General features: G+C 37.7%; 1 protein-coding gene across 1 annotated transcript in view; it reads right to left on the reverse strand.

The window, feature by feature from the left end:
* Nucleotides 1–19,556: 19,556 nt before the first annotated feature.
* Nucleotides 19,557–24,637, reverse strand: part of LOC129733236 (uncharacterized) — a 38,623-nt gene continuing 33,542 nt past the window's right edge. Inside the window, exon 2 of the mRNA XM_055694914.1 lies at nt 19,557–22,335. Coding sequence (XP_055550889.1) covers nt 21,281–22,335 — 1,055 coding nt within the window. The 3' untranslated portion in view covers nt 19,557–21,280. The remainder of the gene's footprint in view (nt 22,336–24,637) is intronic.

Raw genomic sequence — 24,637 nt, forward strand, 5'->3', positions numbered from 1 at the left:
AAGTTGAAATTACATAAGATGTAACCATAAATTTGTTTAGCTCGTATAAAATATAAATCCTTTAAAACGCAATATTAGGTTATATATGAATTATATCTCGAATACTTTTACGAAAGCTTTTGAGACTTGGTGCGTCGCAACAATTTATTGATTGGCTAAGATCCTACGTATGGTGGTCGGGCACTACGCGTGATGCTGAGCTCCTGCTTATCCTCCACGTTCTCTAATACTTCTGGAATACCACAAGGTAGTAATATGAGGCCGCTCCTTTTTTACTTTATTTAAACGATGTGACATTTTTATTAGGTGTTGGATGTAAACTGGTGTATGCTGATGATCTGAATAATTATTATGTATTTGAATGTTAGCTCTATTTATACGTTGATTTGGTGGAATCATCTCACCAGTTGCAGGTATTTTTTCTATTTTTTTTATGTTAAAAAAGCGGCGCAGAAAAATTATCTGTTGCATTTATTTAAAGGTAAGTTTGAACAGTAAGTGTTTTTTCTATGTAAATAAAAACAAAATGGCCGACTTATTGCCAATTTCGGTCAGTGGGTTCTGCTGAATTGCATGATGCATGATTAAAATAACTGCAAAGTTACATTCGTTGTAAAATAGAACATTATAGAATAAATAATCTATTTTATATTAATTTGTGGGCATTTTGTTCTGTTACAGTCTGAACTGGAACGCCAAATAGAGGTAGGGTTCAACATTTTTTTGATGATAAATCTCTTTGAAATGTATGTAACGTCTAGATCTGGTGTTATCTCAAATTTCTGAAAAAAAAAATGATTTTCTGTGACTAGGAAACTCTTCCAGCATAAAAATTTCCATAACGTCGGTTATTTTCTCAAATTTTCTAGATTATACCAGATCTCGACGTCATATGTCTTCCTATAACACCCATGACAAGACCGATTGTGCTAAAATTTTGCATGGGAACTTATTTGGAGATGACCTAACTTCTGGGCCCTACCGCTAAACGAAACTCGATGGTAAAATTATCTGATACGTTCTACTTGTCCCTGCACAGATTTCTAATTCCCAGAAAAAAAGTTAATTTATTTTATATAGCACCTGATTTTGATGGTTTTGTTAAGGACTTCTTTAAAACGGCAACCCTTTTGAGCCCTACCGCTAGATGAAATTCTTTTCGAGAAAGAAAAGAAGATTTCTTTTGGCACCCTAATATTCACCATAACTCGATAGCAAAGCAAAGCCTTGGAGCTACATTCTGATTCAGAACTTGACTTTCTGTTGATTATACATATACACAGACTTCGCAGCCAACTGATCAGTTTAGAGCACAATTGCGGGGTTAGCGCTACGATTCTACTGACACTAACAGTCTCTCCCGAGCTGGCACTCGAAGCTACCACGACTGGCTTGTTAGATCCGCATCGTACTTCGAGACCAGCTGGCACAACTTGATAATACTGTGCATAAACAGCGGTATATACGATCTTATCCGACTTCAAACAAAAGTTCGGCGTGTTATGCTGAAAATTTTGATTTCGTTTCTGAAAAATCATAACGCTTCATTCAAAATGTAAGAAAACCTGAAGAAAACAGTCAATTCGGATTCATAGCAGTATTTGGAAGTCTATTCTCTTGTCCGCCACCAGTCGACGTAAGCACGGACAGAATTTTTGTTAGCCCCTAGCCGTAAGGCTGCAATATGCAACACGCAACAGCTTACGTGACTGAGCGTTCGGCAACTCCTGCTGTTTACTTATATCCGACACGAACATTATTTTGTCCCCTAGCAGTAATATACAATACACAACAGCGTGATATACTGTTGCATGGCTGAGAGTGCTGCACTTGTGCTCTCTGCTTTCATCGGACACGGTAAGATTTTTTTTGCTATTCAAGCCCGTATTGCGTTTTATTTTGTTACGTGGCTGAGAGCCCTATCGGTCCTCTTCCACTATTTACCCATACGAAATGAGATTGATTTTTCGTACATTCGTATTACATGCGAAAAAAAATCTCTTTGTGTCTTGCGAAACTGGGAAAATTAAACAACTTGAAAAAAGGCAAAGCCATTCACAATTCGCATGTACTTAAAATGTCAATCATCACGAAAAAAAAGCAAATGTGACCCCGTGGTTGGTCGTCGCTGTTTTTACAATTGATTTTTAGGTATTTTTTTCACTGGTTCGCAAGTGGAAAGGTGTGCTTTTAATGTGTCAAAAGTTTGAAAAGTCATCTAATATTTAAAATATTTGTGTTCAAGATCTGTTCAGTGTGAGTAAAAATGCTTGCACTTTACGATCCTGTTGTTAGCTATAGAAGTGAGCTCATGATTGGTTGAGTGTTGTGAAATTGAACTGAAAATAATGATTCCCTACTCAAATGGAGACATAATTCACTATCGCAAAGATATACCAATTATTATAGCACAAGTTTAAGGTGAACTGCACCTTCCGATCAAGACAATCCGTTTTGTGGTAATAACATAAAATGCATTTTAAAAGAGCACATTTTCGATGCATTTCCCACATCATTCTAATCTACTGATGTAAGGCGTTGTCCTACGTCAAAAACCGCGACGTCTGGTTTTAGGCTAGCAGTGCCCTTCACTCAGATACCGATTTTCAAAATAGGTTACACTGTAGGCAGTGCTCGCTATTTCTATTTCCAAATTTAAAAACCAAACTATTGAGCATTTTTGTGTTACGTTAACCAAGCTTTTCTTGTTGCTTTTATCAGAAATAGGGTGATAAATAAATTCAAATCCCCAAAGCCGGAGTCAATCGTCTGCTAATCAGAATTTCTCATGGACCAACACAGCTCTCTTAAAATTGATAAAGCTTCAATTTATGCAGCTCCCAATCGGCCGATCGTACGATTCCGGGAGAAACTTTCATTCAAATGTCTAATTTGTTACAGTTTCTTCAAATTATCATACAGATTAGCGTTTGCTTTAACTCTCCTAAGCAACAGCCGCCATCCATACCACAGCAGCCTCCCTCGTGGAGCGGCAGGTCCAATAAAACTAAAATTATCATGGGGTCGGAATCATTATCACCTTCCCGGTCGGACCGACAGAGCAATGCGTTTGGTTTCGATAGTGGCGACACTATAACCCATAGGCCCATCCGAAGAGACGGTGTAGAAGCGGCGACGAAGACGAAGAATGAGGGAGAAATTTCTTCCACACAACTTTCGAAATCCTATTATTCCATGGACCTCACGCTCTCACGCCATCTCGCGATCTCGCGTACCCTCGTTGGGATGCCTGCCTAGGGTGTGTAAAAATGTTTCTCTACTGATAGTTGCTTCGATCTAGGTGGCACGTTTGGGGCCTCTCTACAGTTCAGCCCCTAAGCATTGCTGAGCCAAGCAACCAAAGCAGGCTCGCTCTGGAATGTCGTTTGGTATGTTTCATGGACAGTTGTGCATCGGCTTCGGCTCATGTATGTGAATGTATTTGTTTTATTCGCTATACTAATAATAAATATCCATACACTCCAATCGTTTATCTTTTAGGTATGTGACGACCGGTTCTGGATTGAGCACGTTTATGGCTGTCTCCACGAAAAAGCATTCTCTAGTCCTCTGCCCAGCCCTGTTCGAGCACACTACTTGACCGCCTATCGATATCTAACCGGAGGGTCCACGAGAGACCGAAACCTATATTTAGTGGGATTTCAGTAAGAAAACTCGATGAAGAGGATATCTTCTCATCAGAAACAGGTTTCACATTCCGTTCTTTCTGGCCGATTGGCTTGAATGCGTATTCGCTTGCGGGCACACTTGTCGCACTGAAATTGGAAACTGCTGCTGATGTTGTCACAAAGTCAAAAGCCGCCTCGAAAGCAGCAAGCAAGCAGCGGGGTACAGCAGTGGCGAGAAATCGCAATTTGTCTGGTCTGGAGCTGGTATTCGGTTGGTCTATTTTGAATACAAAAACATATTCCGGTTGGAGTTGGAACCGAAAATATTTCATCTTAGGGAAGTTTCTAACATCCAAAATCAAATGTTGAAACACAGTTTTTGAATTACTGCTATCTTAATCAATTAGACTTAAATATTAGCCAACTAAATTGGTTCCTTTCTAGCTGAGAGCGTGAAATTGAGTTGAATGATAAATGTAATGTTGCTTTCCTCGGCAAACAATAAGTAAAATTTCCAACACCTGTCGCCTGTCAACATCGTTTGCTAAAAAGAAACAGTGCCAGAGAAATCATGAACGCAACGGTGATGCCAACGACGCGACTGTCCCACTTTGCTCATAGCTTCTTGATCGGTGGCGCGGGGTTTTCTTGACCAACATGCCACACTTTGCTAATCCGGAGGCAACACCGCATTTCCATTTCGCGAGTGGTCAAAATGCTCCGTCCGTCCTACAATGCAATGGTGACTTGGCAACATTCGATCTGTCAACCTTTGTGCTGTTCCGTTACAAACGGTTGGTACGGCTGATGATTGAGCCGGACATAGTTTTCTTACTCAAAGTGGCAAGAAAACCAATTTTACCCTTGTGTACACAGCTCAGTGCGACGGTTTGCTCACTCTGGTTTGCAAGAATGTGGCAAACTACCTGACCGGACCGTCGTTCGAACACATTGATAACGGGTAGCTTGCGAGTAAATAGTTTTCGAAGGCACTCCGTATATAACCTACAAATCGTTGGTAGCGTGCCTGTCTGGTATAGTAAATAGCACGCACATCAGCGATCATGTCGACATGATTTGAAACAACGAGTAAAGCGCGAAACGATCAGGAAAAACATTGATGGGTCATACTTAGGAGGATTAAGTCCATTGAATGCTTGGAGTACAATGATTCAGACAGTTACCGGACGACGATTTGCGCCAATTTGTAAGGGAACAGAAATGTAATGAAAACATTTTATATTTTGGTTTGCCTAATACAGTGATCACCCGATTATATCTCACCCTGATGATTTTTGGCGTGATAAAATAGGGAAAGTGATAAAATCGGGAAATTTTTAAAATTTTATTTTTTTTATTAAAAATGTCAAATCAGTAACTAAATACGTAAAATCAGCGATTGAATTTTTTTTTTGGAAAATTTATCAGTACAAACATATGAAAAAAGCTGCAGTTGTTTTTTCATAAATCGATATATCTGAATAATGACAAAAAATGGAGAAAAGTTGTCAAGGGATGAACTTGATAAAACTGTCTGAGCTTTTATAAAAAATATTTAAAAAATTCAATTTGAGATCCGATACTGAAAAAAAAATTCCAAAAACAAAAAGTGACTAAAAAAAATCGATCATCACTAATTTTTTAAAACATTTTTTTAGATAGATAATTCAGTTGCCTAAAACTTTTCTGAACAAACCCAAAAAAATAAAAAACCGAAAAAAATCGATGTAAAGTTGCAAATAAATTACAATTAAGTTTTTTATTCGTTCATGTTTTTGTTTGAATTGGTAAAATGAATTACTTGCTTTTTGGTAGCGCAGTACCATAAGCAAAATATTAGATGTTCTCACAACACTAAACTTTGCCGATATCTCTCACATATTGCAACCTGAAAAATCTTAAAATGTAAATAACGTTTTTTAATGCCTTCTCATAGAAAACATTATGCTGCTTGCAATATGTAAGAGATAGAAACATGATGTCTTCTGTAAAGTTTCTTGTTTTGAGATCACCTAATACTTTGCCTAAGGCACCAAGCGTCTATCTTTATCTAATGAAAAAGTAAATATTCTATCTCACTTTTAGGAGGATTGATCACCCAGCTTTCTACATCAAAAGATGCGTTTTCAAATATTTTGAAACTTCTCTGAACATATTATACCGTTATAATAAACATTTGTATCACTATTCAATTATTCGCACGATAACAGCAAAATGTAACATTGTGCATCGGTTGAATTTTTAATGTAAACTGCATCCAGAATGATACACAGAATTATGAAAAATATCTTAAATATTGAAGTGTAATAGAAAATAAGTTCACCCTGACATTTTTTTAATGAAATTTTTTATGATGATAAAATCGGGTGAAAATGTGATAAAATCGGGGGCAGATAAAATCGAGTACAGATATTATCGGGTGATTACTGTATTGTATTTTCGCATCGCAGCACATTTTGGCATTTAGAATGAAGGAATTAATTCAAACTGTTTTTCTATTTGTTGCTTTTAACTTGAATTACTAAAACAGTATCCATCCACTTGCATAGGATCTATCATATTAACAACTAACAAGCTGTCTTCGTTTCGACAACGCTGCTGCGATTACTGGAATTCGATCCATGCGTACTGCAATTCCTTCTAGTATTGATTCCTTCCTTACGAGAATGACTTCTAATGCAACAACGGGCTCCACGTTCGAACTAATCAATATTAAATACAATACCGTAGAATAAAAAAGCAGTTGCAAGAATAGAGAAAGTTAACCCATAACATGTAAATGGAAAATTTCAATTTTTGCAGTTATTTGAAAGGAAAACATTTGGCAACAATGCTGCAAAATAATGTAAGTTCTAGAGTAAGTAACCAGGAAAATATTAAAATCAGTTTTTTGAGTTGAATTGTTAGTAGACATTTTCAATTAAACATGATGGTTTGAAGAAGAATGAGAAGTTTAAAACTGTTTTGCTTGATTTATTCTCTTCAAAAAACCATTAAAATTGAGATATTACTCGAGTGACCCTAGAATCTAAATGAATAATTCCTTTGAATCTGAAAACAACGTGTATTGAGACTCATAAAGGGAATCTTCTAATCAGTCAGAGATAGTTTTTCTTATCCCGAATCAACCCAATGTTGATGTGGTATCATTTGACACTTTGTACATTTCTCGACCTAAAATGACATTTCCATCATTTGGTAATACTCTTATGAACACCAATAGATGCCACTTGACAGAGAAATTCACATCAAGTTAGTTTAGTTTTGTACGTGCATGCAGTAGCTATCCAAAGTTAAGAAGAATATAATATTAATGGGGAATTCGGACATAAGAGAAACAAAATGTTGGATAAGGAAAAACTAAGTGGAGGATTTATATAAATTTTGCACGGTGACTAGTCGTTGACAACTCATACGACGTCCACAGTTTTTTTGTCTCCCTTTTCACCTGTAACACATACAAAAAAAATGATTTTCTGGAGGGTGTTCCGCATATAGTCATGCACTTTTGGTGAAAATCGTGAAAGAATAAGAATAAAAGCTATTATTAAATTAAGTACTCTATTTTCTCCACTAATTCGCAACAAAAGCGTGAAAAACTATTTATTGGCAACATTCTGTGACAGTAAACCGAATGGTTATTGTAAAAAAACGATTTTTTCATGTTGACTGATAAACTCCTTGCGGCTCGTTAGAAAGAACTTCATTAAATGACAATTAAACGAAACATTGCACAGTGGTCCAGGAATGCAATCTAGCGGAACAAAATTAATAACTCCCGATCATGTTGGTTTTTTGAGATAGTGTTTTAGGCAATGTTCATGGGAATCATCAAGGAATATTTTTGTATGAAAATATTTGTACTAAACGTGTACTAAACTAGTACTAAATTTTTTTTTCTTCAGTTTTTCAATCTAGAAGGATGGTTTTTTTTACAAAGTTAATTATTAGCCAAAAATATGAAACTTTTCCAAAGTCACAACTATTCAAGAAGCCATAGTGTATGAGATATTGATTTTTTTTTGGACGAAATGGACAAAAAACTGTTGTTTTTATTTTATTTTTATTTTTTGTAAGTGTACTAACGAACTCTATGCTATTTGAAAAAAAAAGCATGTCATAAGACTTAAACAGTTAATTGTAAATATTGAACAAAATATTTTTATATCAAAAGAGTTCATATTAAATTCTCTTTATAATCTCCGTAGACACTTGGCATAATATTGGATAAAAAATAGCACGTTTATTCCTAATTTTGTAGAATTTCACAAAATTACTCACAGAGTAAAACCTCCAAGGAGTTTCAGGCTGAAATTTTGTCTACACATCTCTAGTTGAATATTCTTCCAGCCATGAGAGTTTCAAGTTGCGCTTTTGTGCGCTAATGGAGATGACATTTAAAAAAATCATTGAAATTTTCGTTTTTTTAAATATCTCAAAAACTATTGGCCATAGCCATCCTAATTCTGCGGCAAAGTTCAAAGGTTAAGAGATTTATAGTTAGAAACTCATAGAGTCCGTTAGTGCAAATAAAAAAATGAATAAAAATAAAAATAAAAGTTTTTTGTCCAAAAAACTCAATATCTCATACACTTTGTGACTTTGGACAAGTTTTATATTATTGGCTACCCAAGCAACAATTGAAACATAATAAAAAAATAAATTGTGATCATTTGTTGCACTAATGAAATTCCGAGGTTTTAAGAAACATTTGTAAGAAACATTTTTTGTTACTACGATGAAATTGTAAAGAAACAAGCAACAACTAAAGTTGCATCGCTGCTTCAAAAATCTTCACACCAACAACGTAATTCGCAAGGTTGGATTTGTTGTTGAAACGTGTAAACGGCATTTGAAAACCTAACCTTCACTGAATAGATCTAGTGGGTGGAGCATATAGGTTGCCAACGTGATGCTTGCGAGATACAAAAAACAAACACACAAAAATACTTCTAAAAGTTGCTGTCATGTTCTGAAGCCATGTTACAGCAACTTTTGCTTGATCGTTCGCCTTATATTTGTTTTTGAGATGAGGTTATTTACTGCGTTGTAACTTTTGGGTACTTGAACTAGAAGTCGTCCAAAAAGTGTGGGTCTCTGAAACGGGATGTGATGAATTGCTTTGAATTTCATTATCACGCTGAGGTACTGATGAATTGAGGAAGCAAAATTAAAACTGGCAATGACCATTAGCATGATAAGGGAAGCAATATTTAAATCTGAGCCATAAACTTGCAAGTGTTTCTACAGCAAATGACGTTAATAATACAAACTCAAATTTCTGGAAATAATCAAAGATAAATCGCTATACAGACAATCTCTTTCCATTCTGACCATTTGCCATTTTACAATCTTACCACAACGCCACGAAGTTTCTATTGCGCTCTAGCTGCTGCTACGCTGCATCTTCGTAGCTGAAATTTTACCATGCAGCATTTACCATGTTATTATCAAATTCCATGCATTAGTTCATACACATTGCGGTTTTATTCTTGAAACTTGTGTTGAAACAACGAAAATGTTGCAATTGGCTCCACCTCCTGCGCTTTTTTGTTATTGTATAAGAAACTGAGATGTAACTGCAACTTTATTTCGCATAAGAATTTGTTGCTGTGATGCACAAAGTTCATAATCGAAACAAAGTTTGCTGCTTGGGAAGTGTTCTAGATTCTGAATAGTAAACAACGAAGGGATCTCCAATAACTACACGAATCACAAATTGATAAAGACGAATTAAAATGAGCTGTTTCAATATTTTAATTTTGCAATAACGTTTTCGTTTAATTTGCGTAAGCTTGATGAGCACCGATGAGCAGGAAAGGGTTTACAGCATTTGGGTGTATCCCATTTTCACTTTATTTATCTTCACAAAATGCAAACTGTTACTAACACTTAGGGGCTTGCTTATAGGGCTTGCAGTAGCAGTTACTTCGTAATCGACGGAGATGCGATCAAGGTGGTTGAAGAATTTGTGTCTCATTGGTAACGTGAGATAATAGAGAAAGCAGCAGAGAAAGCCGCAGACGTTTAGTAGCTGGAAGTCGTGCACACTACGGTCTTGCACCTTGAGGTCTGATAAACTTTGCCTCCTCTACCAAGTGCAAAATGTGCAAGTCTCTTGTAAGACCGGGCACTATGGTCATGAAACATGGACAATGCTGGAGGAGAACTTGTAAGCACTGGCGGTTTTTGAACGACGTATGCTTAGGATATACGTGTTGAGGATTGAGGGTAAATTCTTCAATTACAGCTTAACAAATGTGTACGCACCGACTAATGATAAACCCAATGACGAGAAGGAGGAGTTCTTTGATCTCCTTGAGAAGACTTACAGTGAGCACCCAGCATATGGCATCAAGATCGTCAACGAAGATGTAAATGCGCAGGTCGGGCAAGAAGACTTCTTCCACCCGTAACTAGATAGCTTTTACTGTACTACGAACGATAGTGGCGATCACCACCACAGCTCAACGAGTGTCGGGTACTGGGTAGAGCTGCGGTAATCACCAAAATTAAATTTAGCAGAAATCCCGATAGAAACCGTCGACCTCGCACTCGTTGGAATTGTGTTATCGAAGTTGATGCCCACGTAATAGGTATAAGGGGCGACTAGAGGATAGCAGCTCAAGCCCGAGTGACATACATTTAAAAATGGAGTTCTGTCTGTCTGTCTATCTGTTTATCTGTTTATCTGTCTTATCCATATAAACTTGAAAATGACTGAACCGATCGGCATGAAAATTTGTATGTAGGGGTTTTTAGGGCCGGGGTAAGTTCTTATGATAGTCTCTAGAGACGAGGGCTACAATACAAATGAAACAATGAAACACAAATTTCTGCATAACTCGGGAACTACCTGAGCAAATACAATACAACCAAATTAAGATTGTTTTTGGGGGCAAGAAATGTTTCCATAATGATATGACGCTCTGCCCTACTTTGGACGAGGGGGAGGGGTTCATACAAACTTCAGCATAACTCAAGAACTAATCAAATAAATGAAACAAAATTTGGCATGTGAATGTTTTAAGAAGCAAGAAACATTTCTATGGTAGTTGGAGATTCCTCCTTGCCTCCCTTACAATTGAAACACAAATATTTGTTAAACTCGAGAACTAATCAAACTCATAGAACCAAATTTATGGGTTGAATGACTGCAATGCAGTTAAAAACCCCTTAACCCTTTAACGGGCCGAGGCTAAAAAAATGTCATAAAATGTTATTGTTTATTTCTGATCACTGATCATAGCTCGTAATTATGAAGCAGAAAAAAAAACAAGAGTTGTTGGTGGCAATATAGTTGCCACTGCCTTATAAAGGGTTAACTAAAAAAAAGAACCAAATTTTTGTGGTTAATGGAAACAAAAAAAGTTGAAGAGGTTGTTTATAATACACGACCGCAGAGGCAACGTAGAATACGACAGCCTGTCTTATGTCAATGTCTTTCTTGGAATAGGTTTGGGAATACACTCAATTGGGGTTGATTAATTTAATAGTCTCTTTGCTCCAGATGACGTTTACCCCCGTAGCCGGTACCGCGGTTTCACTTGCTGCCGTATCCAAAACAAGAATGAAATTGAATTGTTTTGTGGCTGTCTTTTGTATCAAGTTGCACTAAGATATCTTAATTTAGGTAGTGGCTACGAAGAGGCTATAGACAAGGGCAGAAATTCTTCATAAAACTTTGAGGTTAATTGTGTTTATTGACAAGTGAATATTTTTTCAAGATGGCTAATTTTTTTATTTAGTTTTTGATGATTTACAGTGATAATTAAATTCTACATGAGGTGATTTACTAGCAATTATGTATATATGAAAATTTCAATCGCTATACTGCTAGCCACACACGCTATATAGCAAGCCACACATGCTATAAACAATATAGCATATATAGCAAGCCACGCACGCTAGCCGCACGTTATGTAGCAAGCCACGCACGCCAAATAGCCATCCACACAAGCTATAGACATACATGCACAGACACGCTAGACATGCACACGCTATATAGCAAGCCACACGCGCTATAAACATGCACACACGCGCTACAGACATGCATACACGCCATAAACATACACACACGCTATATGGCAAGCCACGCACTGCACAGCCACATAGCCACATACGCTATATAGCAAGCCACACACCTTATATATAAGGGACACACGCTACAGATATTCACACACGTTATATGCACACACCCTATATATACAAACGCTGGATGATGGTGGCTTCTCAAACCACCTGGCGGTGCGAGTCTCTTTCAGTTTCGGGTTGTATTTACCCAATGATATCAGAATCGGATTACCGCCGGTAGGGTCCAACTCAGTTCGGAGGGAAGCCGAACTGAAAGAGGTAAGAACTGCAGCTAACCACTACCACCGCCGCTGTTGCCCGATGCTGATCCACTTCGCCTACTGCCATCGGTGTTGATGTCCGCTGCTGCTGCCTGCCTCTAGTAAACTGATTTGCTTGAGGAGAAACAGTCTCTTATATAGCCCGAAGAGTACATTCCCGACTAACTAGGTACTCCATTCTGTCGTCCTTTTTAGGGAAAGGCAGCAAGCGACCAATCAAAAGTCGACATTTGCGTTTCAACAATGTTCAACAAATTTCAATATTACAATAGTTTGAACAATCAGATTACAATTTTCTGCATTTGGACGGGTGCTTAAATGATTTTCCAATCGATTGCTGCAAAAATGACAGAAATCGGTTGGAAACTGACTGGGTTTAAAACGTTTGAAATTGGACAATTTTTGTGACACTTTCGGTTTTGAAATTGGATTCCTGTATTGAAATTGGGTCCCTGTAATTGTTGCCGTAAGACGTATTCTACGTCAAAAAAAATGTCTTGTGGTAAACTGACACTCTAGAAGCTCCCTCCTTCCACCTCTGAAAGGGAGTGCTTCCATGCAAATGAAACACGAATTTGTGCACAACTCTTGAACTCAAGTAAATTTAACCAAATTTGGAATGTACAGGTTTTTGAGAGCAAGAGATATTTTTATGGTCGTTCGACATCTTTCTCTCTACCCCTCTTCTGTAAAGGAGGGCTTCCATACAAATCAAACACGAATATCTACATCATAACTTGTATTTTTAACAAGGAAATGGAACTAAATTTGGTATGTGGGTTTTTTTGAGGGAGGGGGGGTTTCACGATTTCATGATTGGGTGTTATCTCAAAAAAAAAAAAAAAAAAATTGGAAAAACCGACTTTCTAAAACTAAGAAAAAATCTTGAGCTGAGACAGTCTTCCAGTCTCAAGTCGATAATTTTGATTTTGAAAGTTTCATGAATTATTATGAGGACTTCTTTCGATGATTTTTGAGCCCATCTGTCCGTGAATGGCTGTCAACTCTCCCGCTTTTTGACAGTGGAAATAATTATCTGTTTTAGCATTGGCCAACCGAAGTGCGCGGATGCGACCAGTCGTGTTAATGTCGTCTACGAACAGCGCGGAAATTTGATTTGCGTACTTTTTGTAAAAGACACCAATAGGATTGAATATACCCGCGCACTTTCAAGGCGGTTTCAATGCCTCTTGCAAGAAAAGTTCTCCCACAGTTGACGATACTGTCTATGCAGAGCAAAATCGTGAGCGTCGAATCACTCAACCGACAAGCATTTTGTAGTGAATAGCGTAGTATCCCAATCAGTATTCAGTTGTCTTTGTTATGCAAGGATTTTGTCCCTAGTTTACATGAAAACCGTTTTAAAATGTATGAACTCTGTTCATTCTAAAGTTCTTGTTACGTAGTCAAAATATTCTTAATATTGTTGAGCTGTATCTTCTTTCTTTAATAAATCATTTCGTTAACACTGCAGAGACTCGTTATATTTTTCTTTTTTTGCAAAAAGGCAGACAATAACGAATATCAAGCCAGATATTTTGTGCTGTCCTAGATTTAGAATTAGGACGCAGACGCGCTTATGCACTGATTTGTATGTGACATATAATTCTGTCCCTCCGTGGTCCCATTAGGTCTATTGACTCTGACTAATTGACAAATTAGAAAAAATGGCAGCTTTTCATTGACCTGTTTCAAGTAGCAGGTAGAGTATCGATACAGCTGGTATCAATGCTCTGCGCTCGATATCAGCCTGGTATCGATGCGACCACGAAAAATATCGATACTCCAGTATTGATACTTTTGCAGGTTTTGGGCAATGCTACTGTTTGTTTTCGAAATTGGTCAATCTTGTTTCATCGTTGTAATGTGTTCTTATGAATTCAGATAATGAAATCAGGTTTTCAGTCTTTTATTAGAAAAATAAAATCTAAAATGAGAAAATCGCCGCGTTTCTACTTGTCTTTTTCTACTTCCCGGGTTTCCAGGATTTTCGAAAAATCGAATTTTTATTTTTTGAATCCTGGGAAGTTGAAAACCATCGGGAAATGGACGCTTTGGTAGGATACTGCAAGTTCTCAACCTTGTGAAGAGAGTCGAAAATATTCGCAACGAAAACCGATTTTCTAATGCATACTTGAAAAAGCTATGATTGTAAAAAAAATTTCAAGCGAATCGATATCAATTGTGTACAATTTTCTGTTAGCTTTTATTAATGTACTTCATTTCAAATCTCATTCAGACGTTTTTTCGGTTGCTTGTGGACTGGTCTTTGACTGCCTATAGCTTCAAAGTTTGTGTTTTGTCAGTGTGTCTTTTAAAGACTACCTGAAAGTTATTTCCCATCAGTCTTTCTCAAGACTACCTACTTTTGAATTTAACATTTGTTTTAACTTTTTTCGTATCACCTGAAATGGCTGGACGGAAAAAGAAACCTCGCATCGCTGCGGGGAGGAAAAGAGAGGCATCTCTTTCTGACACTTCGAGTGTCTGTAGTGACAATCCTTTTGATATTTTGCCTGAGCAAGAAGCTGGTAAAATGGAACTTATTAATAATGAAACTATACAAAATATAAAATCTTTAAAAAAGGAGAAAGTTCCACCTATTGTGGTAACTATTTCTTCTGAATTTAATATATTCAAAAAGGAACTTTCAACGTTTGTTTCTGACGTTAAAGTTACCTATCAAATTGGCCGTAGAGGTGAATGCCGCTTATTAGCCGACTCAGTAAAGGGTCGTGATCGTCTTGTTCAGTATTTAACTGACAAGATGTACAAATTTTTTACATATGACACCAAGAACACCAAGCCGTTCAAGGTTGTCTTGAAAGGTCTCACCAACGATCAAACCGTTGATGAGATCAAACTTACTTTAACAGAATTACTTGGCATAGCCCCTACCCAAGTAATTCTAATGAAACAAAAACCACGAGGCGAAAACAGTCAGAGAACTGGAATTTCCCTTGTTAATTATTTAATTCATTTTAACCGCAATGAGGTTAACAACTTAAATTTTTTTGAAAAAGCACATGCTTTGTATAATGTACGTGTAAAGTGGGAAATTTATAGGAAGTATGGCGGAGGTGAAAAGCATATCACCCAATGCCGTACTTGCCAACGTTATGGCCATGGTTCCAAATTCTGTAACATGGACCAAAAATGTCTTAATTGTGGAGACTCTTCTCACAAAAAGGACACATGTCCTGTGAAAGAGAGTAAAAATTTTCGCTGTGCGAATTGTAACGGCAACCATATGTAAAATTTTTATCAATGCCCAGTCCGTTTAGCAATTGTTAAGGCAAGGCAAGGTAAACAAAATTCAATTTCTCAATTAAAACCAACTTCAAAACAAAATTCTCCAAGCGTACCAGTGACGCATAGTTTACCTACTCCTTTGCATACCCGTTTAACTTATGCACAGGTTACAGGTAGTTCGAACATTATACCGCCTAGTGTTGGTAGTTCGAAAATGACCGTTAATATGGGTAAGCAAAACAGGCTAGAAAATAATTGTACACCTATCACTCCAGCTAAAATTGCTGCCGAAAATATTTTTTCTAATGTCAACTGCCTGGGGCCTATTGCGGCAGGTAAACTTTCTTTTTTGCAACAGGCAATGTTCGATCTTATGAACGCCATGTTGCTGGCAAAATCAATGTTTGAAGCCATTCAAATAGGCACAAATTTTACTATTAAAATTGTTTCTAATTTAAAATTTAGCAATGATTTTAAATAAAACAATTAAAATATTAAATTGGAATGCTCGCTCATTGAAGGCCAATGAGAATGAGCTTTTTAACTTTTTAACAGTAAATAATGTGCATATTGCAATTATTACTGAAACAATTTTGAAACCTAACATAAAATTAAAATATGATCCCAATTACGTGGTTCATAGATATGATAGGATTCAGGGTTCCGGCGGTGGAGTTGCAATTGTTATTCATCGCCGAATCAAACATCGTGCTCTTCCCCATCTTGAGACGAAAGTTATTGAAACTTTGGGAATTGAAGTTCAAACTGAACTTGGGATTTTATTTATTGCCGCAGCATATTTACCATTTCAATGCACACGCGAGCTCAAAAATTATTTTAAAGGTGATTTACAAAAACTCACCAGAAATCGTTCGAAATTTTTCATAATCAGCGATTTTAACGCTAAACATCGTTCATGGAATAATTCTCAAAGTAATTCCAATGGCAAAATTTTATTCAACGATTGTTCTTCAGGATACTATTCTATTTTGTCTCCGAATAGTCCTACATGCTTTTCTTCTGTAAGAAACCCTTCAACAATTGATTTGGTGCTTACAGATCAAAGTCATGTATGTAGTGATTTGATCACACATGCTGACTTTGATTCTGATCATCTTCCAATAACTTTTTCATTATCACATGAATCAGTTTTAAACCCTATGAGCTCTGTTTTTAATTATAACAAGGCGAATCGGGAAAGATACAAAACTCATATTGAGAGAAATTTCAATAATGAGCTTGATTTGCAAAACGAAGTGAATATTGATTCCGCTTTGGACGCATTAAAATGTGCAATTGTTGATGCCAGGAATTATTCTGTTCCAAAGGCTCAAGTGAAATTTGATTCACCAATAATTGACGAAAATCTTCAACTTCTAATTCGTTTGAAAAATGTCCGCAGGCGTCAATATCAACGTTCTCGTGACCCTGTTTTTAAAACTATTACAAAGATTTACAGAAAGAGATTAAGCATAGATTTACTCTTCTGAGAAATCAAAATTTTGAGACTAAAGTTGAAAAATTGAAACCATATTCAAAACCATTTTGGAAGCTGTCGAAGATTCTTAAGAAACCTTCAAAGCCTATTCCAGTTTTAAAAGATGGTGAACGTTTTCTTGTATCCAATGAACAAAAGGCTTAAAGACTTGCTCAGCAGTTTGAGAGTGTTCATAACTCAAATTTGAATTTTGTGAGTCCAATTGAAAAATGAAGTCACACGTCAATTTGATTTAATTTCTTCCCAGAATTTTTTACCTGCAGAAATAATTGAAACTAACTTGAATGAGATTAAATCAATTATTAAAAATTTCAAAAATATGAAAGCACCTGGTGACGATGGAATCTTTAATATACTAATCAAACAACTCCCTGAGAGCACAATGGAATTTTTAGTAAAAATTTTCAATTGCTGCTTCAAAATTGCATATTTTCCCAAATTATGGATAAATGCAAAAATTACTCCCATTTTAAAACCGGATAAGAACCCAGCTGAAGTTTCAAGTTATCGACCAATCAGTTTGCTTTCTTCAATAAGTAAACTGTTTGAGAGAATTATTCTTAACAGAATGATGTCACACATCAACGAAAATTCAATTTTTGCAAATGAACAGTTTGGATTTCGCCATGGGCATTCCACAACTCATCAATTGCTCAGAGTTACTAATATGATACGAGCTAACAAATCTGAAGGTTATTCCACTGGAGCTGCTCTTTTAGACATAGAAAAAGCATTCGACAGTGTTTGGCATAAAGGTTTGATTGCGAAATTGCAAAATTCTAATTTTCCAATTTTCCTAATCAAAATTTTAAAAAATTATCTTACTGATCGAACTCTGCAGGTTGTCTATCAGAATTCAAAATCTGATAGATTTCCTGTCAGAGCAGGTGTTCCTCAAGGTTCAGTCTTGGGTCCAGTCCTGTACAACATATTCACTTCAGATCTTCCTGATTTGCCTCCAGGATGCACAAAGTCATTGTTCTGCGATGACACAAGCATTTCCGTAAAAGGGAAAAGTCTTCGTGTCATATGCAGTCGATTGCAGAAAAGTTTAGATATTTTTTCTTCATACTTGCAAAAGTGGAAAATCTCTCCCAATGCTTCTAAAACTAAAATGATAATTTTCCCGCATAAGCCTAGGGCTTCTTTCCTCAAGCCAAACAATAATCACGTTGTCAAGATGAATGGGGTTATTTTAAGTTGGTCCGACAAGGTTAAGTACTTGGGACTAATTTATGATAAAAAACTTATTTTCAAAGAGCACATTGAGAGTATTCAAGCCAAGTGCATCAAATATACGAGATGTTTATGTCCTCTCATTAACAGGAATTCTAAACTTTGTTTAAAGAACAAACTTTTGATTTACAAACAAATTTTTAGACCAGCAATGCTTTATGCTGTACCGATCTGGTCAAGTTGCTGTTCAACAAGGAAGAAACCGCTTCAAAGGATTCAGAATAAAATTCTGAAAATGATTTTGAAGCGTCCTCCTTGGTTTGGTACACTCGAATTACATAGACTTACTGGTGTTGAACCATTAGAAGCTATGTCAAATAAAATTATTAACAATTTTCGACAAAAATCGTTGCAATCCTCAATTGCTACGATAAGCTCTCTTTATAGCCAATAAGTTAGCAATTAAGTTAGTTGTAAGTTTACTTCCCCTTTTCTGACAAGTAGGTTTAAATCCCTACGAATGATAAGTCCTAATTGCGAAAGCAAACAAATCCTAACAATTAAAATTACAAATTTCTAACAGTGTTGAGAAGTCACCATTTGTGATTGGACACACATACTCATTATTTACTAATATTTATCATAAATACTTAAGCTACTAACAAATCCCCCCTTTAAAAAAAATAAAAAAAAGCCCAAGCAGACAAATTGTCCAAGGTATCTTGCATTTCAAATCTCATTTTTGCAAATTCTTTCATTCACGTTTCCTGGGAATATTGCAAGCCCTAATACGCAACCTATTTGCAAATTTCTTTCAAGAAGTATACACCATTATGATTACTTTTCATATATCCATGAATTTGCGAACGACATTTCCATCTACCATTTATCAGAACTCAACGTATTTAAAAAACTATGTTTTGCGGGTTTGAATTGATTCTTTCGGTGATATCACCGAAAAGAATCAATTCAAACCCGCAAAATAAAACAAACGGTGATAAAAACAAGATTCAAACTTAAAAAACATATACATATACATGAGCTCCGTTAAGCGCATCACGTCGAAACATCAAGACTTGATCCACTACCTGCTCTTGACAGCTGTAATGCTGAGTTACATTCGTCTGCCATAGGTTCAGCCACATCCACCTGCGTATACGTATGAATAATGAAGCAATGAAACCTCGTCCCACATGGGAATTATTATTGCAATAATTCGATAGAAATAAAATGTACATTTGGCCTCCTCTTGATGTCTTGCATAATAAGACCGTCAAAAGATGCCGAAAACGTACACAAGACCCATTCGTAATAGAATTGATAACCTCCGCTATCAGTGCCAATTGATACCGACAGTGCAGTGCCGTCATCGCATTCCGTACTCTCCGGTATCATGCAACCGAAGCGATACGAAGCCACCCAGAAGCGTCACCTAGTCGGTCGACATACAAGTGGTAAGTTCAACGATCTGCCACTTTGGGGTTATCCATCTCATACGGAGTTTTACCGGCTGAAAATACGCATACTCACCGTAAAACACAATATAAACGCACCACAAGCAGGGAAATTTCTTTCTCTCCTCCATTGCCAAAAAAGCGGCCGCCACATTTGGGACAGTCATAAATCCATTTGTACACTTGGCGAACATTTATAGTATCATAATAAAAATTACATTTTATTAAAATAATTAGTACAGAGGCGGGGGAATTATACAGGTTATCTGTTATTTAAAAAAAGTGGTGTTTTTGTCGGACGCTGCCGCCACTGCTCGGGGTTGAAGACTGTAGAGTAAACCAAAAGGGAGAAATAAATATCTTTAGGCTCTGAATTGGGTGATCAATACCTGGGGCTAAGTTTTCTTTTGAATACTTCATTGGAACGCGAAGCCAAAGAGGAAGTTGTAACGGTTTGTTTTTTTTTTTTTAATTCGTCGGGTAAAAGTTACACGATGCCATCTGTCAAAATGTGTTTTACAGCTTTTTGGTTTTCGGTTTTTTTCTCCCTTACGGTTTACTGCGGCAGCGTATTCGATATTATCGGTAGCGCAATTATTTCTTGACTCTTCTCTAATTATTTTAAATGTACACAACTAAGAAAAATAATTTTTACTTGAAATTTAACTTTTTTTCGCTCTACAATTCAGCTGTCAGCAGTACATGTTGATTATGCTGAGGTTTCCTTATTGTTCATACGTTTGTTTAACTAGAAGCTAAAATGATTCCACTTCAAGGCAGCGCCTTGCGGATGCCCAACACATGATCATTGTAAATAATTAAATTATCTAATTACTTAATAAGGCACATCAATTTTTTTCTCTTCTCCTCTTCGATTTCGACGTTTTATTTCTTCATGTTCAATTTACTGCTCGTATATCTCTACTATTAAAGGCTTACCGATATGTGTTCTGTTTTTGTGTATGTATTTCGTCTGTGTATGCTTTCTTACGTTAAAACTCGTACATTCAGATTTGGTCGGTTGTTGGCCCGAGAATTCCTAGCGCGCCTTCTGGCCGCCTTGGCCGCCGCATGCGTTTCTGGTTGGAAGCGCGTACTGTATGACGGAATCCCGTAATGATTGCTATCGTAATTGATTTTTAATAATTGCTGCGGTAATTACTACTACACACTCATGAACTAAAACTCAGTGATCTGCTCCAACTAAGGTTGAACGATCGGGAGGAGCTAAGTGCAGCGGATTTAAACTGTACTTCTTTCTTTTCATTATTATTTGTTTTCTTTAAGTAATCTCAACGGTTGTTTCTGCGCCAGAGTAGATAAAATTTAATATTTTGGTGGAAAATTGATACTGACACTAAAATTGATGCGGGCTTGTAATTGGATCCTGAGTTATGATATTGACAATTATAGCACATTTAATCATTGTTTGGTGTGAACGGTAAAAAAACGGTGAGGTGTCAGCGATTGGGTGTGAAAAACTATCAGAAATGCGAAAATCCCATTTTCGAAACTCGTTCGTGAAAGAAACATTTCCAAAGCCAAAGATAGTGTTAAAATAGTTCAATACTAAATGGGGAAAAAACTTAGACTTGGTTTAATAATTCTGTATATGCCGCTAGATTGAAATATTTTATATGCTTCAGAGCTTCTTATAATTATCAAATGTTCAACATTCCAAATACTGAATCTTCACCGTTTTTTATCACACCCCCTCTCCTACTTTTTATATATCAATTGTATCGCACAGCGGTACACCCTCAGACTCAGGATTATCCTGCTAATCCTCTCTATTGATCTCATCGAAAGAAAAAAAATATACAGACTAAACAAAGAATTCCAGTCACTCCAATCCTTTCGCAAGTTAAAACTGTACACCACCTATCGACCCTTTCACCTGAAGGCCAACCGTCTTCTTCATCTACGCGGTTTTCCGAATGTCCCGGACGAGCCAGCCATCACTTCGGATCGCCTCCGCTGCAGGGTTGATTCGTCGCTCAGCTCCAGGCCCGCCACCATCTGAGCGATCTCACGTTCCTTCTTCATGTCAGGCGGGTTGAACTGTAGACTAGCGAGTGAGCCATGGCTTCGGCTCCGGTGTTCCTGTCGGATGGAATAGCTGAAGGCACGTTCGTTCAGGTGACCCTTGCGCCGGTAGATGCCGGTGCCACCGGGTGATTCGGCTCCCGAGTTGCCAGACTCATCCAGTCCGGCGGCCGCTGATTGGGCCAGTTTTCGGTTGCTCATGGAAAGTGGTCGTGGCTCGAGAATTGATCCGGGTTGGGGAGGATACGCGAAGATCGGAGGTACTACCGGAACGCCGATCGGAATACCGCCGTTCATCTTGTTTTTGTCTTTCTTCTTCTTACTGCTGCGAGGATGCTGCAGGGTTGCATACTGAGGGGGTACCATGGCGGCCATCGGGGGCATTCCCGGATGCATCGGGATCTGATGGTGCATCATTGGCGGCATGCCGGACCCGTTGTGACTTCGATGGCCGATGGTGTGAAACTGGCGCCAGCCGTGCGGTGGAGGAGGCGGCGGTCCCATCGAGTACATCATCATGCCCGGATGACCTCCGTGGCCTCCGAGGGGGGGCGGCGGTGGTCCGGGTCGACCTAGTGGATTCATGTGCATTGGTCGGGGTCTAATAAGCGTGCCAGATAGACTTTGACTTCCTACCTGTTGTAGCTGTTGTTTGGACTGTTTCTTGGCTTCTTTCTTCAGCTTTTTCAGCTCCTCTTTCGGTGGCGGCGGCACCGGTATCGGAGCACTGATCTGTCGAGCCCGGACCGGACGGCCCAGCGTCGACCCGGTTCCAGAGTAAATATCATAATGGCCACTGTCACCCACACCGATACCGTCCAGCTGGTCGGTGGATCCGTTCCAAACTTTGTGATTCTCGTCACCGTTGTATAACGAGCTTCCGTCGCCGTCGTCTACTACTTCGAGGTCAGCGCTGCTTGCATACACTGTTGAGTAAAGTCAGAGAAAGAAAAGAAAGATAAGTTCGAGTTCAACTTAGCTAATTGCGTTAGTGAGAGGCTCTACGGCCATCCTACGCATTTCATTATCTTTAATTATCATAGCATAAAATATTAACGTTTTAGGGTATTGTTTTCACGGGTGTACCAATTCGCGTCGGGCAGAGTTAAGAAACAAACTTCAATAATAGCATCAATAATAGCATTGGCCTAGTTCGGAGCAGCGTTGGCGTTCGGAACTTGAGATTAGTAAATGAGCTTTTCCAAAGTGTTAAGATCCATCCAAATTGAGAAGTGTTTCGCTTAACGTTTTGGGTTAGATGGCCTGTGTTCGACTTGAAGTGGTCATTGCGAATCGAGAGAATATAGCCACTCGAATCCAAGGTTCGTCGCTTGTCGCAACGGAGCTTCAAACCGGTTTTCCTTCATTTCGTTTCCATAGAATGGTTTGGGAATGAGAAGCACTAGAGAAATGTGGGAGCTGGCCTGTTTCGACTGATCAAACAAAGCGTAATGAATGGGTGAACGAAATCGAGATGATTGGGGGTCATTTCTCGTCAGCCATCAATCTCCGTTACCAGCGAGGTTAACCATTATCAATTTTTGACTATCTATTAGAATACACATTTCTCAACAGCTTTGACATGTCCGCGAAGCGGATGATTGTATAGACTGTGATTTGGTTGATAGTATAGAAGACGAAAATAAACAAAGAGCGTGACTTGTTATTACGTTAACCACTGTTCCGATGCTGGAAATAAAACCATAGCAAGCAAATTGTCCGCCGAGCGGTGGAATTACATGAATTTCAAAAATTAACAAATCGCAAGTTAATCTAAGGAAACGACCTAGGCCACAGTTCACTTTAAATTTCCTCCGGATAGCTAATGAACCATTTTCCGTTGTGCTAACCGTTTGTTTTAAATCCAAATCGAAGTTCCAATGGGCTGAAAACGACCGGGCCCTTCCGATTGCTTGAGCAATACCGCCAGCGACGCAGTCGCCGTCGCCGTCATCGGAACGGTATGTAGATATATTATAGCAACCGGCGAGACCTCGTTTATGGCCGGGGTGATTAATTTTCCATTGTGTCTCGCGAACGCACGTAGTGAAAAGCTTTACACGCTTCATTACGTGCTACCACCATTCACGCCTACCCGGTGCAGCAGCGCACCTAGCTGCAGTTACTGAACCGGCTGATTGTACTGCCAGTGTGGTTTCCTCTCTGGTGCCATAGTGCCACCACCTGCAGAAGGCGGAAAGCCACGTGCTACCCCGATTGCCGTCAGCAAACGTTCAAACGAACGTCCGTTTGCATATTGCTTCACACGTCTCAGTTAGAATATAAAGCAGATTTGCCTATCTATTCGATGTTAAATCTGGAAAAATAATTTTACAGGATGGAGTCGTTTGAAATTTATTAAATTTACCACTATATACTTCTAAGTGATCACTCGGAGGTTCATCATCAAAATTATTCAACGTTTAATTTAAGCTGTCATTTAAATTCGTAGCAATTGGCTTCCATAACTTTGTAAAATATATTGAAACAATATTATCAAATCTTCGTTCTTAGGAGTGACTGTTTAACGCGTAGAAACTGAAATTGTTCAGTACACTTCATCTGGTTTTGAAGTTCACATACAACGTGGCTCAAAGGTGCATATTTTCAACAATCGTCATTTGATTCAAAATTTTACTATTCGCTATTATATCACTTATCGTCTGACAATTGACGGATGATGATTTAAAATTTTTTGTCAAAACACAAGAAAATTTACAACAAAATTACAAATCTATAAAAAAACTGCTTTATACTACCTAATTACCAAAATACAAGTTAGTTGGATAAGGAACAGTTCTTTTATATATTTCAATAACTGCAGTTTGGATGTGAGAGAAAATCCCGAGATGAAAGGTGCTTTGAATATTTATGTCAGGTCATCGTGAATTTTATAGTGATATGTTTTATCTGATACTACTATTTGGCCAAAAAGTTTTGGCTAAATAACCAAAATTATAAATCTTTCCGGAAGTAGCTGCTGCTTAAAAAAGTTCGATCAGCAGTTTAACTATGAACATTTTATTTCTAGTATGTTATCATAAGTTTGCGGTAATAAAAAATTCAAATATTCAAAAACATTCTCCATAGACAGCCGGTTTAAACTAAAAAATTCAAACCCAACCAGACTTATAAATGGTCATAGTAATCGAATGCTGCATTGGTTTGTTTTTTGTTTAAGTTTCGAAAAATTGATTGAATTGAATTTATCATTGATTTTATTTGGTT

Source organism: Wyeomyia smithii, chromosome 3, assembly GCF_029784165.1.
Source record: "Wyeomyia smithii strain HCP4-BCI-WySm-NY-G18 chromosome 3, ASM2978416v1, whole genome shotgun sequence".
NCBI lineage: Eukaryota > Metazoa > Arthropoda > Insecta > Diptera > Culicidae > Wyeomyia > Wyeomyia smithii.